Source organism: Cherax quadricarinatus, chromosome 20, assembly GCF_038502225.1.
Source record: "Cherax quadricarinatus isolate ZL_2023a chromosome 20, ASM3850222v1, whole genome shotgun sequence".
In the NCBI taxonomy this organism is placed as follows: domain Eukaryota; kingdom Metazoa; phylum Arthropoda; class Malacostraca; order Decapoda; family Parastacidae; genus Cherax; species Cherax quadricarinatus.
The window spans coordinates 24655909-24673228 of record NC_091311.1 but is presented as its reverse complement, the minus strand read 5'-3'; the positions used below and the strand labels follow the sequence as shown (position 1 = coordinate 24673228).

General features: G+C 37.7%; 1 protein-coding gene across 1 annotated transcript in view; it reads left to right on the top strand.

The window, feature by feature from the left end:
• The window catches only part of LOC128703750 (equilibrative nucleoside transporter 2), a 151634-nt gene that overhangs the window by 110070 nt on the left and 24244 nt on the right, over positions 1-17320 (top strand). Inside the window, exon 8 of the mRNA XM_070086909.1 lies at positions 10033-10227. Coding sequence (XP_069943010.1) covers positions 10033-10227 — 195 coding nt within the window. The remainder of the gene's footprint in view (positions 1-10032; positions 10228-17320) is intronic.

Here is a 17320-nt window from a genome sequence, read left to right as displayed (position 1 = left end):
TCAAAAGCTGGGCAGCCTGGTTCACAAGCCATGTTTCTTCCCAGCTCGGTCACACCAGTCAGCCTCAAGCATGGTATCAAGCTATTTCATTCTCCTTCTGTATGTTCTGACCTCATGAGCGATTTTTATATCAATGCACGTTTGTTTCTGCGTGGTTTGTAAACATCGAAGCCACGTCAGCCTTCCCTGACGTGGCTTTGACTCTGTTGTCTGCGATCTCTTTCTCTCTCAACAAATGTCGAAAAATAATGAAATTCCAAACGCTTTCATGATTTCTCACATTATCAAGGACCTATAAAAATATCAGAAAAGCAGAAGGCTTTATAAGGCTGACGTATCACCTCACAGTCACGTCCGACATCACGTCCTGTTATGGTACGTGTAAGATGGTCAAGGACTTGTCATACATAGCTTAAATTCTTTCCAAATTTTTTTAATTAATGGATGGCTAAAATCCCTCACATCCAATTGGTTTTCAAAAAGCCGAGAAAGTTGTATTATACGGGTCTATGGTTAAAATCTAGTTGAATAAACCTTTATAAAATATAGTTTTGATTTTAATATGAATATTGGTTTAGGATGATACAAATTAGATTCATTTATAAACATCTTATCTCCCTGATACACCCCGTCAACTAACTACACGAATACCACCTGGTGGTTCACACTTACACTCACTCACTCATTTGACCATAAACAAAAATATTAATCTCAATCTTAAAATAATGAATCCTGTGATACTCCAATACTGAAACTATGTACTGTGACAAAACAAAAGCATTCACATTGCTAAACTCACAAACTAGTATTTAGTCACTTAGCCATAATACCAACTTACCTCATAATTTGTAATATTTTAAAATTAAGAATTAAACTAAGTCTGCTCGAATGCCTAGCCATGCTAGGTGTTCTAGTGGTCCACTCTGTAATCACTATTTTACTACATGTAAACCACACAATAACCAAATTCTGTAAACTCAGCATTGTAATCCTTATAGAGAATAAACTTTGAATTTGAATTTGAATTTGAATAATTAATAAAATTTGGAAAAAATTAAGCTATGTTTGATAAGTCCTTGACCTTCCCATCCGCTTCATAACGGGATGGTTGTAATGTCGGACGAGACCGTGAGGTGATATTCCATCCTTATATAGCCTTTTGCTTTTCTAATATTTTTACTGGTCTTTGGTAATGTTGGATATATATATATATATATATATATATATATATATATATATATATATATATATATATATATATATATATATATATATATATATATATATATATATATATATATATATATGTATATATATATATATATATATATACATATATATATATATATATTTATATACATATATACATATATATATATATATATATATATATATATATATATATATATATATATATATATATATATATATATATATATATATATATATATATATATATATATATATATATATATATGTATATATATATATATATATATATATATATATATATATATATATATATATATATATATAGATATATATAGATAGATATGGGAGAAAGCCTGGGGCCTTCCTTTAAACCCCACCAAATGTGAAGTAGTGTCTACCAATCAACAGATGATCCAGAATATTAGCGCCGTTTTACCAGGAGCACGAGTCATTGATCCAGCCAATAGCACTCTCCTTGGTGCTCCTCTTGGGTCCAATGCCATCGATCTGATCCTAGAAAAAAAAGTCTCAGACCTCCGGACGATGGAAAGCAGGATGAAAGACACTGACACACACGATGCCTTCTACCTACTCACCAGGTGCCTGTCAGTCCCAAAACTTACCTACTTTCTGAGATGCTCCCCAGCCTTCAGCAGTCCAAAACACAAGGAATATGACTCTCTCCTGAAGACCATGCTAGAGAGTGTATTGAATCTTTCCCTTGAAGATGGACAGTGGTTGCAAGCCTCACTTCCGGTCAGGCTTGGAGGGCTAGGAGTACGCAGATCCTCCCAGATTGCTCTACCAGCTTTCCTATCCTCTTCCATAGCATCAAGCGAGTTGATAAGACAAATTCTTCCTGATAACCTCAGTGACTCAGCAGGAATGCAGGACCCTAGCTATGCCAGTGCCATCACTGAATGGGAGACTCTTGCTGCTCCAACACCAAACCCTAGTGCAGCACTGGCTCACAAACAATCAAGCTGGGATGGCCAGATCACTGAAAAGGTGCTTGCCAACATGCTTAGGGCTGCAACATCAGATAGGGAGACTGCCTGTCTCCAGGCTGTGAGCGCACCTCACTCTGGGGACTTCCTCCAAACAGTTCCCATATCGGCAAGGTGCAGTGGCTCTGCGCCTTGCTGCCCCAATTCACACAGAATATATGTGTATTTGCGGCGAAGCACAAGCAGACCAATACGTTCTACATGGTCTTAACTGTTCCAAAACCAAGGGCTGGCATGCAAGACACAATGAGGTCAACGACATCATAAAGAGAACCCTTGCTACAGCTGGATGCCCAGCCGAGAGGGAGCCCCGATCACTAGCAGCCAACAATACCCACAACCCTTGGAAGAATGGCAAGCTCTTAGCATGGGACTATACCTGTGTGTCCACACTGGCTGACACCTACATCCATCACAGTATTGGGCGACAGGGAGGAGCTGCTGACCACAGGGAGGAGTACAAGATCAGCAAGTACAGGGACATAAGCCTACAGTATCAATTTGTCCCAGTGGGATCAGAGACCTTGGGATCATGGGGAAAAAATGCCACACGTTTCCTTAAAGAATTGGGTTCCAGACTCATCGACACCACCAGGGACCCAAGGGCAGCCACTTTCATGTTCCAGCGCCTCAGCGTGGCCATCCAGATGGGAAATGCTTGCTGCATACTTAGCTCACGTCCGGCTTCAGAGGAGCTGGAGGAAATTCATGATCTTTAATACATTGTACCACTGTATTCATGTTTGTGTTTTTCTGAAAATGTATTCTGTTTATTAATAAATGTTCACATAGAATATAAAACATAGGGGGTGGTAGGAGAAGAAAATATTCAAACAGCTCTGGGGAGAACCTTGAGTTTTCCCTGAGGTACGTTTATTGTCTTCTCTGAGGATGAGGGTCCCCAGTCCAGCTATAGAGGTGGTACCTCCCTATATATATTTTTTTTTTATTTTTATTATCACACTGGCCGATTCCCACCAAGGCAGGGTGGCCCGAAAAAGAAAAACTTTCACCATCATTCACTCCATCACTGTCTTGCCAGAAGGGTGCTTTACACTACAGTTTTTAAACTGCAACATTAACACCCCTCCTTCAGAGTGCAGGCACTGTACTTCCCATCTCCAGGACTCAAGTCCGGCCTGCCGGTTTCCCTGAATCCCTTCATAAATGTTACTTTGCTCACACTCCAACAGCACGTCAAGTATTAAAAACCATTTGTCTCCATTCACTCCTATCAAACACGCTCACGCATGCCTGCTGGAAGTCCAAGCCCCTCGCACACAAAACCTCCTTTACCCCCCTCCCTCCAACCCTTCCTAGGCCGACCCCTACCCCGCCTTCCTTTCACTACAGACTGATACACTCTTGAAGTCATTCTGTTTCGCTCCATTCTCTCTACATGTCCGAACCACCTCAACAACCCTTCCTCAGCCCTCTGGACAACAGTTTTGGTAATCCCGCACCTCCTCCTAACTTCCAAACTACGAATTCTCTGCATTATATTCACACCACACATTGCCCTCAGACATGACATCTCCACTGCCTCCAGCCTTCTCCACGCTGCAACATTCATCACCCATGCTTCACACCCATATAAGAGCGTTGGTAAAACTATACTCTCATACATTCCCCTCTTTGCCTCCAAGGACAAAGTTCTTTGTCTCCACAGACTCCTAAGTGCACCACTCACTCTTTTTCCCTCATCAATTCTATGATTCACCTCATCTTTCATAGACCCATCCGCTGACACGTCCACTCCCAAATATCTGAATACGTTCACCTCCTCCATACTCTCTCCCTCCAATCTGATATTCAATCTTTCATCACCTAATCTTTTTGTTATCCTCATAACCTTACTCTTTCCTGTATTCACCTTTAATTTTCTTCTTTTGCACACCCTACCAAATTCATCCACCAATCTCTGCAGCTTCTCTTCAGAATCTCCCAAGAGCACAGTGTCATCAGCAAAGAGCAGCTGTGACAACTCCCACTTTGTGTGTGATTCTTTATCTTTTAACTCCACGCCTCTTGCCAAGACCCTCGCATTTACTTCTCTTACAACCCCATCTATAAATATATTAAACAACCAAGGTGACATCACACATCCTTGTCTAAGGCCTACTTTTACTGGGAAAAAATTTCCCTCTTTCCTACATACTCTAACTTGAGCCTCACTATCCAATATATATATATATATATATATATATATATATATATATATATATATATATATATATATATATATATATATATATATATATATATATATATATATATATATATATATATATATATATATATATATATATATATATATATATATATATATATATATATATATATATATATATATATATATATATATATATATATATATATATATATATATATATATATATACATATATATATATATATATATATATATATATATATATATATATATGTATATATATATATATATATATATATATATATATATATATATATATATATATATATATATATATATATATATATATATATATATATAGCAAATCGGCCATATCCCACCGAGGCGTGGTGGCCTAAAAAGAAAAGCGAATGTTTTTCTTTTTAATATAATATATAAATTACTAAATATAAAAAGAAAAATGAATGTTTTTCTTTTTATATTTAGTAATTTATATATTATAAGAGGTTATTAGACCCTTGCTCCCAGCATTTTAGTCGCCTCTTACGACACACATGGCTTACGGAGAAAGCATTCTGTCTCACTTCGCCGTGGAGATAAAAGTAAATAAAGAACAAGAACTATTAAGAAAATAGAAGAAAACTTAGATGGGTATGTATATATATGCATGTACATGCATGTGTAGTGTAACTCAAGTGTAAGTATACGTAGCAAGATATACCTGGTATCCCGCATGTTTATGAGACAGAAAAAAGACAACAGCAGTTCTATCATCATGTAAAACAACTACAGGTTTCTGTTTCACACTCACTTGGCAGGACGGTAGTACCTCCCTGGATGGCTGCTGTCTACCAACCTTCTATGTGCAGATCAACCACTGTGAAAATATAGTGAAATTCCAAGCGTTTTCGTGATTTCTCACATTATCAAGGAACTGTAAAAATAAAAGATCAATAGGAAAGCATGTAAGGACGAGACTACACCTCGCGGTTACCTCACAACACCTGACTTTTTATGATGATGTAAGTAGGTAGACAAGGATCTGTCAAACACAGCTTATATTCTACTTAACAAAATCCTTCCCAGTAGAGCTAAGTGGTACAGATATGTTGATGATATTTTATGTCTTATGCCTAAGAATATAGATATAAACCATTTCCTTGTTAAATTAAATAATCTAGTGTATTCCATAAATTTTACTGTTGAGTTTAAACAAAATAACTCATTGTCTTTAAAAGATGTTTTAAATATTATGGGGAACCATGATTTCAAATTTAAAATTTACAGAAAACCAAATAACTGTTCCAATGTGCGCTATTATTCTTCATCAATGTTTTTGGGAGCTTTGCACATTTGCAGTCCAGAGTTCATGGATGAGGAAATCTTGAAGATTTATGAAATAGTTAGTGATCAAAAATATCCCCGAAATTTTTTTTTTAAATTGCTAGAAATACTTTTTACAATTCAAAAAAGGACAACCATCGTTATTCAACTAAAAATATGTTGGTTCTCCCTTACCATGAAAACTTGGTTGATATGCTTTCTCTACTTAAGAATTTTAATATTAAAGTTGTATTTAAAAATCCTGATACAGTAAAAAAACTTTTGAAAAAAAATTCCCCGAGAAATGCTGACGGATGTGTCTATAAGATTCCTTGTAAAATTTGCGATAAAGTTTATTACGGTCAAACTGGTAAAAATCTCGAACTAAGATTAAAACAAAATAAATATAGCATTAGAACTGGACAAGATTCCAATGCTCTATTTATTCATGTGAGAGATTTTAACCATCCAATTGATTTTCAAAAAGTTGGGAAAGTTGTATCAAGCAAGTCTATGGTTGATAGAAATATAATAGAATCACGTTTCATAAAAAAAAGTAGTTTTGAAAATAATATGAATATTTGTTTTGGTTTATATAAATTAGATCCATTTATAATTAATAAAATTTGGGAAGAATTTAAGATAAATTAGACAAGTTAAATTCTTAATGCTTGAGTAGAATATAAATTGTGTTTCACCTATATCATCATAAAAAATCAGGTGTTGTCAGGTAACCCGAGGTGTAGTCTCATTTTATATGCCTTCCTCTTGATCTTTCATTTTTACAGTTCCTTGATAATGTGAGAAATCATGATAGAGCTTAGAATTTCACTATTTTTTTCTCAGTGATTGTTCTGCATATATATGTTTTGCCGAATAGGTAAAACTTGAGATTTTGGCTTAAACAGCCAACACTGTTATTTTCCGAATAAGGCAAGCGAAAATTTGGGTATGTAATAATTTCGCAAAAATCATTCTGAACCTAAGGAAAAAATTTGTTTCATTGTGTCTGTTTATTATTAAACTATTGCAAACTTATCGAAAATATATTTAGTTAGATTAAGCAAAATTAAACTGCGCTTGTTATAATAAGGTTAGTTAAGTTTTCCGAGGTTGTTTTGGTACAAAATTATTAATTTTACATTAACATAAATGAAAAAATATATCTTTAAACGTATGAGAGAAAATTTTAGAAAAAAACAATTAATTTAAAATGAGGTCTTGCTAATTGGCAAGTTTTACCTATTCGGCACGACATAATTTCAGTGTTATGTATGTATATATATATATATATATATATATATATATATATATATATATATATATATATATATATATATATATATATATATATATATATATATATAAATATATATATATATATATATATATATATATATATATATATAAATATATATATATATATATATATATATATATATATATATATATATATATATATATATATATATATATAACTGTTATAGGGACCCTCATCCTCAGAGAAAAGAATAAACTTGCTTCAGGGAAAACTCAAGATTCTCCCTGAAGCTGTTTGAGAATTTTCTCCTACCACCCCCTATATTATATACATATATATATATATATATATATATATATATATATATATATATATATATATATATATATATATATATATATATATATATATATATATATATATATATATATATATATATATATATATATATATATATATATATATATATATATTTAAAGACAAAATATATTAACAAAACATTCACAAAATATGATACAAAGTAAAACAACATAGGTAACTCAGAGCTACATCTCGAATACTTCGTCCAGCTCCCCGGCGGTGGGCCGCGTGCCCAGAATGCTGCAGGCATTTCCTCTCTGGATCGCAACACTGAGTCTCTGAAAGAGGAAGCTGGTCGCCCTGTGGTCCTTGGTTTCTATGATGAGCTTTTCACCTAGCTCTTTGAGGAACTTTAGAGCACACTTGCCCCATGCTCCAAGGGTCTCTGACCCTATTGGAATGAAGTTATAGCAAGGGGGAAAGTCTTCATATTTTCGGATCTTCTGAGTCTCCCTGTGGCTGGCAGCTCCACCCCCTTCCACTACGGAGTATGGCAAGTAGGTGTCTGCCAATGTGGCGGCACATGTGTAGTCCCAGGCAATCTGCTTTCCATCCTTCCAAGGTAGCATAGTGGCTCCATCAGGACGCTTTAAACTTCCATCAGACCTCTGCACTTGGGGTTCCCGTTGAGCTGGGCAATGGGCTGTGGCGAGGCTTCTCTTTATGATGTCATTGACCTCCTCATGCCTGGCATACTTCCCTTCTGCTGTGTGACACACGAGACCATGAAGTCCGAATTGATCAGCTGTCGCCCTGCCGCAAATACACCTATGTTCGGTGAGAATGGGGGCGGCTAGGCGAAGAGCAACACCAATCCGAATGGCCTGTGGGTCTAGTCGAGTGCCCAAGGAGGAATTGGGAACAGCAAACAGGAAATCTCCTGAGTGTGGTGCCTTCACTGCCAGGAGACGAGCTTTGTCCTTTCCTGAGGCGTTGGAGAGCATTGTGTTGGCGATTTTTTCCATGATCGGTTTGTCCCAGTGGGACTGTTTGTGTTCTTTGGGAGGAGCTGGTCTACTGGAGGAATCTGTAAGGGTGTCCCACCGAATCGCTGCTTCAGCAAACCTGGGGTCTTGAGCTCCTACCATGTCTCTCAAGCGTTCGGGAACAATCTTCTTGACTAATGCACTGGAAGCCAAACACGAAGACAGAAAAGCAGGTAAAGCAACATGCGTTGCTTTGCGCACCCCTATACCTCCCAGTCGTACTGGGAGGGTTGCCTGATCCCATTGCTGATCCTCTAGTGACAGGTTCAGTGCCTTCTTAAGGGTTGACCTTAGGTGTGCGTCATATTCGTCAAGTGTTGGGTTGTCAAAAGAGGGTGCACACCTCAGGAAGTAAGTGAGTCTTGGAATAGTAAGACACCTTGTGAGGAGATACAGAGCATCATGGGCATCAAGATTGCTTATTCTCTCCTCCATTCTCATCAGGTCATTCAATTTGTCCTTGAGGACTGTGTCGATGGCCTGGTGACCCAGCGGTGCTCCCAAGAGGGTACTGTTGGACGGAGTGGTAGTAGAGACTTCTGGGAGAATTCTTCGCACAGCATTGATTATATATATATATATATATATATATATATATATATATATATATATATATATATATATATATATATATATATATATATATACATATATATATATATATATATTTAACTTCATCCCAATAGGGTCGGAGACCCTTGGAGCATGGGGCAAGTGTGCTCTAAAGTTCCTCAAAGAGCTGGGTGAAAAGCTCATCATAGAAACCAAGGATCACAGGGCGACCAGCTTCCTCTTTCAGAGACTCAGTGTTGCGATCCAGAGAGGAAATGCCTGCAGCATTCTGGGCACGCGGTCCACCGCCGGGGAGCTGGACGAAGTATTCGAGATGTAGCTCTGAGTTACCTATGTTTTTTTTACTTTCTGTTGTATCTTTGAGAATGTTTTGTCAATGTATTTTGTCTTTAAATAAAATATATATTAAATATAGGGGGTGGTAGGAGAAAATTCTCAAACAGCTTCAGGGAGAACCTTGAGTTTTCCCTGAAGCAAGTTTATTCTTTTCTCTGAGGATGAGGGTCCCCAGGACAGTTCTATAGGTGGTACCTACCTATATTATAATATATATATATATATATATATATATATATATATATATATATATATATATATATATATATATATATATATATATATATATATATATATATATATATATATATAACAATGAAATTAAGCAAGTGTGCCCTAGATAATATAAACATATTTTCTGTCTGCATTAATTAATGTTTACCTCATCACCTGCATGTGCGCAGTTTAGTGTTTTAGTTATACCTCATTACATACAAGTATACACGTGAGTTTTAGGCGATCCTCATCACTATATGTATATATGTGACTGCATATGTGTATCTCATTACCTACATGCGTACATATTAGCGGTATGTGTACCTTATCACCTACATATATAAATGTGAGCGTTAGATGTGTACTTCATTACGTACATGTATACATGTATACATGTGAGCATTTTCATTACCCTGGAAGACTGTGAACTTTATCCATGTATTAAATGCAGTTATCATTGGTGTACAGTGGCAGTATAACCCTTATCTGCTTAACACTACTTATAATAATAACAACAAAAACAATAACAATAATAATAATAATAATAATAATAATAATAATAATAATAATAATAATATTTGTGCAGCTGTGGTTGATGGGGATGACGTATGGAGGAACATTATTCGTGACGTTGATGATCTACCCAGCGGTGGTAGTGTACATCACCTCAACTTCAGCAGAGTCTCCCTGGAGTGAAGTGTTCTTCCAGCCTACCATCACCTTCCTCTTGTTCAACCTGGCAGACTGGGTGGGCAGGGAGACGCCACGCTGGGTACCCTGGGTGAGTCAATATCTACCTCATCTCATCCTAGGTTACTGCTAGATTATGATGTCGGTAAGCGGACTCACCATCCAAGGCAAGGGAGCTACTTTTCACTTCCTTGCATATGATTACCTTACATTATATTTGGTGTTTACAGGCCCCATCCTGGAGTATGCAGGACCAGCATGGAGCCCACATCTGAAAAAGTGCAAAGGAACTATGTGGCCTCTATGGGTATACCGCTCTCTCTGTGAATATAAAATTACCCTTTTTTTCTGGATGTTACTGTTTGCGTGTTCTTTATCTGGAGGTCAAGTTTCAGCTCATCTCTCAGAAGTCGCGTTTATCAATTAGGCTATCTGTATTGCTATCTGTCTCGAGCGATAACAACTAGACATGCTATCATAAAAAACTGGTCTTAAATATTCACAATAAATGCAAAAATAGAGAAAAATAAAGTGATGAACTACTTATACGAGTGTAACACCAGTAACACCACCAGTAACACCAGAAACAGCACCAGTAACACCACCAGTAACACCACCAGTAACACCAGTAACACCACCAGTAACACCAGTAACACCACCAGTAACACCAGTGACACCAGTAACACCACCAGTAACACCAGTAGCACCACCAGTAACACCACCAGTAACACCAGTAACACCAGTAACACCAGTAACACCAGTAACACCACCAGTAACACCACCAGTAACACCAGCATCACCAACAGTAACACCAGTAACACCACCAGTAACACCACCAGTAACACCACCAGTAACACCACCAGTAACACCAGTAACACCACCAGTAACACCAGTAACACCAGTAACACCACCAGTAACACCAGTAACACCACCAGTAACACCACCAGTAACACCACCAGTAACACCAGTAACACCAGTAACACCACCAGTAACACCAGTAACACCACCAGTAACACCAGTAACACCACCAGTAACACCAGTAACACCACCAATAACACCACCAGTAACACCAGTAACACCAGTAACACCACCAGTAACACCAGTAACACCACCAGTAACACCAGTAACACCACCAGTAACACCAGTAACACCACCAGTAACACCAGTAACACCAGTAACACCACCAGTAACACCAGTAACACCACCAGTAACACCAGTAACACCACCAGTAACACCAGTAACACCACCAGTAACACCAGTAACACCAGTAACACCATGGGCTGAACTCATGGCATCATTTACCAACAAGATATATATTATCAGTTAAATTTTTCTTCTGTGATAGTTATCGCTTATCTTCTGTTAGGAGTCAATGTCTTGGGTAGCTGAAAAAAAGACCTGATTTATCAGTTGATTTCGTTTTTAGTGAAATACGTCTTAAATACGTCAAGTAAATAATAAGCTTATCCCTTTTGGGTTAAAAAAAAGCTAAAAATAGAATATTAATTGTTTGAGGATACTTAAAATACACACAATGGAATACAATGTTAATTTTTAAAGGGGTGGGCAGGTAAGCCAGTGGAAGGCCTCGGTCAGATGAGCAAAATCTCCAGTGGCAGGTCATCAAGAAACACTTGTTCTGTTTCCTGACAAATATTACTTAAACTAATGGGTAACAGTATATTAATCAAACGGGTCGTGGAAAGAGTAAGACCTGAGTCTGGACTCTGCAATGACGAATTTATAACAACAATAACAATTGCACAGTATAATTTATAATGAAAAAGTTAACAAAACATTCATTTGGGCATTAATTTTCTATCCAGAACCGTCAGAAATATTTGTTTATTGAGAACCAAGAACATAATTAACACTTATTTAGTACGGTACTTCAATCTAAATCATGTACTTAGCTTAATAAATATCCAGGTTGTGGAAAATACTGTATGTATTTTCCAGAAATTCAGTATTTGTATGTAAATAGATGGCCATACTGTATTTAATAATATTTATGTCATAGAAAACGGAAAGCCTGCGTCTGCGCAGACGAGGCTAGCCATCTTGGTTTTGAATTGTGTACAACGTTGGCTTGATGGGAAGGAATTTTCGTGCTCTAGAGGTTGAAATTGGGCTGACACCTCTCAAATAGGAGGCGAAATTGTTGGACATGCATTCCTGCATAACTTGAGATATCAGACGACTGGACAAGACAGCTCCAGGAACCTCAGATAAGCTCTCTAGATTTGTGTATAATTCTGGCCAGTGTTTTCATAAATTTAATAAGTGAGGTTTTTCTGAGTATGATACAACTTAATATCCAGTCAAATTTTTGAGTGATATTAAGATATATTTTCCTTCTGTTATGTAATTGTGTTTATATATAATCATTTTTTAATATACAGTCCACAAATTTATATATTTACCAGCATTCCTGGTGATGTATATTTCATTTAATTAATAGGTCCAGAGCAACTTGTGGATATGACAGTGGTAGGTATCGAAGGGGGACATTTTTTTCGACCTAAGTGTCCCAAATTCCTACTTGTCTAACTGATAAATAATAGTTATCATTGTTCATTTACTGTTGTGTATATAATTATACATCCAAGTACATGCAATTTTCCACACAGGTTATTATATTCAGTTAAACAAATACATTTAACAATTATAGTTATTTTACTCTTAACTAGAATAAATCACTTCAGAAACGGAGTTTCCAGTTGGGAATCTCAGAAGAATAAGGAACAGAAACACCAAAGCTGTGGTCAACATGATTTTTTTATCAACTCGTTTCGGTTTCTCGAACTTAGTCATTAGTACAACACAATTAACAACAGTTACAAAGCCTAATAGATCTTTTCTATTAAAATTTTTTTTTTTTTTCAATTTCTAAAATCATAAAATTAAGAATATAATTTATGTTCACAAATAAATAGTGTTACAATAAATAACAGAACATTTCTCCTAACACAGTGTTATATATTCAAGGTAGTAGATTCGTCGGTATAATCGCCTGGCCCGGGCCTTTTCCAAGAGGTGGCCCGGCCTTGGCTTTCTCTCGTGGGAGTGTCTCAGACTAATGTCTGCCATGGGAGGAGGTACAAGTACCTACTTGTTTTCTGGGACCAGCTGTCCCCAGGCCTAGCCCCATTCCCCGCTCCCACGGAGCTCGGAAAGAGAAGCTAGGCACCTTAGGCTGCGACAGACCACGCCCACACTGAGCTTGAAGGGTAAGGCAGCTGCATAGCAGAAGACGATGTCAGGAGATGCAAAGGCAGCAAACAATACAGGATCCTTTTCGAGTCACACCCCAGCTTTGGGCATTAAACCCGAGAGCTGGTGAAGCTCAAGAATGCCTCTTGCTGTGTGTGTTGTTGCTGCTACTTGACTTGTCCGTTGCACTCTAAGCACCTTTGGATAATATATCCTCCATCTTGCTAATGTGATGGAAGGTACCAGGAATAAATCGATAAAGCTCCTGAAGTCATGGACGCCCCAGACACAGTCTCATAATAAGACTTCGCAGTCCCTGCTGCATCATTTAATCTACTTGACTTTTCCCTCGGGAGAATTATTAATGACGGGTCTTCACTCGATCTTAAGAACTGTGACAGGACGTTTTTGTTACTTGCTCCGAAAGCCACAACTGAACAACTCTTATTTTAGTCATCAGTACACAGAGCAAGTGCTTTCTGACACAGATATTGTTCATTTAGATGACCCTACAAATAATTAATAATCTTGTCATTTTATTAATCAAGAAAAACAAGTTCTTCTTGATATGGGTCTTAATCATTTAGATGATCTATTAATAATCTGTTTCATATATACAAATCTTTACTCAGTTATACATTTAGTGCGTAAATATATAACTTTGTGTTAGTATAAATGTTAAGTTAGATGTAATTTTTTATGTACATTTGTGTAAATTATTATTTTAAACTCTATGACTGTTTAAATAAAGTATTTTTTACATTAATCACTTGTTCTTCTTGGTAATTGTTGCTAATTGTTATTAATTGTTGTTAATTTTTTTAGCACCGATGATGGAGTGAGATTCCAAAATTTGTGGATCATAAAAATGTTTACCACGGTATTTATGACTGAATAATCTGTAACTAAATAACTAGTAAAACGATTTTAGAAAAAAAATATATAAATGTGATTAAAGAACAATTCCATCGCTTTCCAAGTACTGGAGAAAAATCTGTTTAAAAGTAGAAAAAATCTCTTAAATATATTCGATTATAAATTTTTTAAGTGCCTGAAAAATTAAATAAAAAAACTGTGGGTATTTTTGGTTCTTAGATACCTGGTTATAATTATAACCTGGATTTTCTAAAGAGTCTGACTGGTAAACTAGTGGAAGGTTAGTTTACCAATCCAGTGTACACAGTAGTTCACAGTGTACACCATAGCTCAGTGTTCACAGTGTACACCATAGCTCAGTGTTCACAGTAGTTCACAGTGTACACCATAGCTCAGTGTTCGCAGTGTACACCATAGCTCAGTGTGCACAGTAGTTCACAGTGTACACCATAGCTCAGTGTTCACAGTAGTTCACAGTGTACACCATAGCTCAGTGTTCACAGTAGTTCACAGTGTACACCATAGCTCAGTGTTCACAGTAGTTCACAGTGTACACCATAGCTCAGTGTTCACAGTAGTTCACAGTGTACACCATAGCTCAGTGTACACAGTAGTTCACAGTGTACACCATAGCTCAGTGTACACAGTAGTTCACAGTGTACACCATAGCTCAGTGTACACAGTAGTTCACAGTGTACACCATAGCTCAGTGTTCATAGTGTACACCATAGCTCAGTGTACACAGTAGTTCACAGTGTACACTATAGCTCAGTGTACACAGTAGTTCACAGTGTACACCATAGCTCAGTGTACACAGTAGTTCGCAGTGTACACCATAGCTCAGTGTACACAGTAGTTCACAGTGTACACCATAGCTCAGTGTACACAGTAGTTCACAGTGTACACCATAGCTCAGTGTTCACAGTGTACACCATAGCTCAGTGTACACAGCAGTTCACAGTGTACACCATAGCTCAGTGTACACAGTAGTTCACAGTGTACACCATAGCTCAGTGTACACAGTAGTTCACAGTGTACACCATAGCTCAGTGTACACAGTAGTTCACAGTGTACACCATAGCTCAGTGTACACAGTAGTTCACAGTGTACACCATAGCTCAGTGTACACAGTAGTTCACAGTGTACACCATAGCTCAGTGTTCACAGTGTACACCATAGCTCAGTGTTCACAGTAGTTCACAGTGTACACCATAGCTCAGTGTTCGCAGTGTACACCATAGCTCAGTGTGCACAGTAGTTCACAGTGTACACCATAGCTCAGTGTTCACAGTAGTTCACAGTGTACACCATAGCTCAGTGTTCACAGTAGTTCACAGTGTACACCATAGCTCAGTGTTCACAGTAGTTCACAGTGTACACCATAGCTCAGTGTTCACAGTAGTTCACAGTGTACACCATAGCTCAGTGTACACAGTAGTTCACAGTGTACACCATAGCTCAGTGTACACAGTAGTTCACAGTGTACACCATAGCTCAGTGTACACAGTAGTTCACAGTGTACACCATAGCTCAGTGTTCTCAGTGTACACCATAGCTCAGTGTACACAGTAGTTCACAGTGTACACTATAGCTCAGTGTACACAGTAGTTCACAGTGTACACCATAGCTCAGTGTTCACAGTAGTTCACAGTGACACCATAGCTCAGTGTTCACAGTGTACACCATAGCTCAGTGTTCACAGTAGTTCACAGTGTACACCATAGCTCAGTGTTCACAGTGTACACCATAGCTCAGTGTACACAGTACTTCACAGTGTACACCATAGCTCAGTGTACACAGTAGTTCACAGTGTACACCATAGCTCAATGTACACAGTAGTTCACAGTGTACACCATAGCTCAGTGTACACAGTAGTTCACAGTGTACACCATAGCTCAGTGTACACAGTAGTTCACAGTGTACACCGTAGCTCAGTGTACACAGTAGTTCACAGTGTACACCATAGCTCAGTGTACACAAAACCTCGCAGTAACTGTTACAAAGTAAGTTTTGGACGTGCATCTGTCAATATGTAGGCGAGGATTTATTAACATTAATCTGCATGTTCTCTCCCCTCAGTCCTCTCTCTCTCTCTCTCTCTCTCTCTCTCTCTCTCTCTCTCTCTCTCTCTCTCTCTCTCTCTCTCTCTCTCTCTCTCTCTCTCTCTCTCTCTCTCTCTCTTTTTTTTACACAGGGTTTGACAAGCTTAAGGATCCCTAGCTTTATTGACAAGCTATTTACAGGTTAAGGATTCCCTAACTTTATTAGTTAGTAAGCTAGCTGTTACCTACATCAGCTCATTTGAAAGCATTTTTATTGTTATGAGACATACAAGTAGGGAACAGGATGAAATTGGAGCCATCTGTGGCCCAGCATTTTCATTTGATCAACTGACGTTATCTCGTTGACATCATTATGCTCTACGAATGTGTTCCATACTCGAGTCATCCTGGGTATATATGATCTCAGATGGAGTGATGTTCTGGAGAAGGGTACAGCCAGAGTGAAGTTGCTTTGCTTTGCCCGTCTTGTGGTATAGAAGCTTGCTTCTCGCTGTCCTTGAAGAGGAGCCAAGTGTGGTACTTTGACAACATTGGCCTTGTACACAATAGGCCTTCCACATCCCTCCTATGTTGAAGGCTCTGCTGAAATGACAGATCTATCCAGGTTGGGTCCAGGCGAGAGATGAGACGTCTTGCTATGTTCTCTACTCAGTCAAGCAGTCGCAGATGAGGAGGGGGGCAGGCAAACCAAGAAAGAAAGGAGCATAATCAAGGTGTGAGCATACCCACTTGTGCCTCATACAGAATCTTGCAACCCCTACTGTCAAGCAGATGCGAGATACGGCGAAGTGCTGTAAGCTTCCTGGCTGCTTTGTTTGCAAGATTTACAACATGGTTCTTCATGGTTAGTTTGGAGTCAAATTTCACCCCAAGGATATCAACTTCTTCTCCAGGTGCCAACACCCTCCCAATCATCCTTACTACTGCACCAGCATTACCATCATGGTGCCTAGAGACGATCATTTGCGTTTTCTCAGGTGCAAATGTTACTTGTCATCTATTTCCCCAAGCTGATATAGCTCTCAGCTGGTG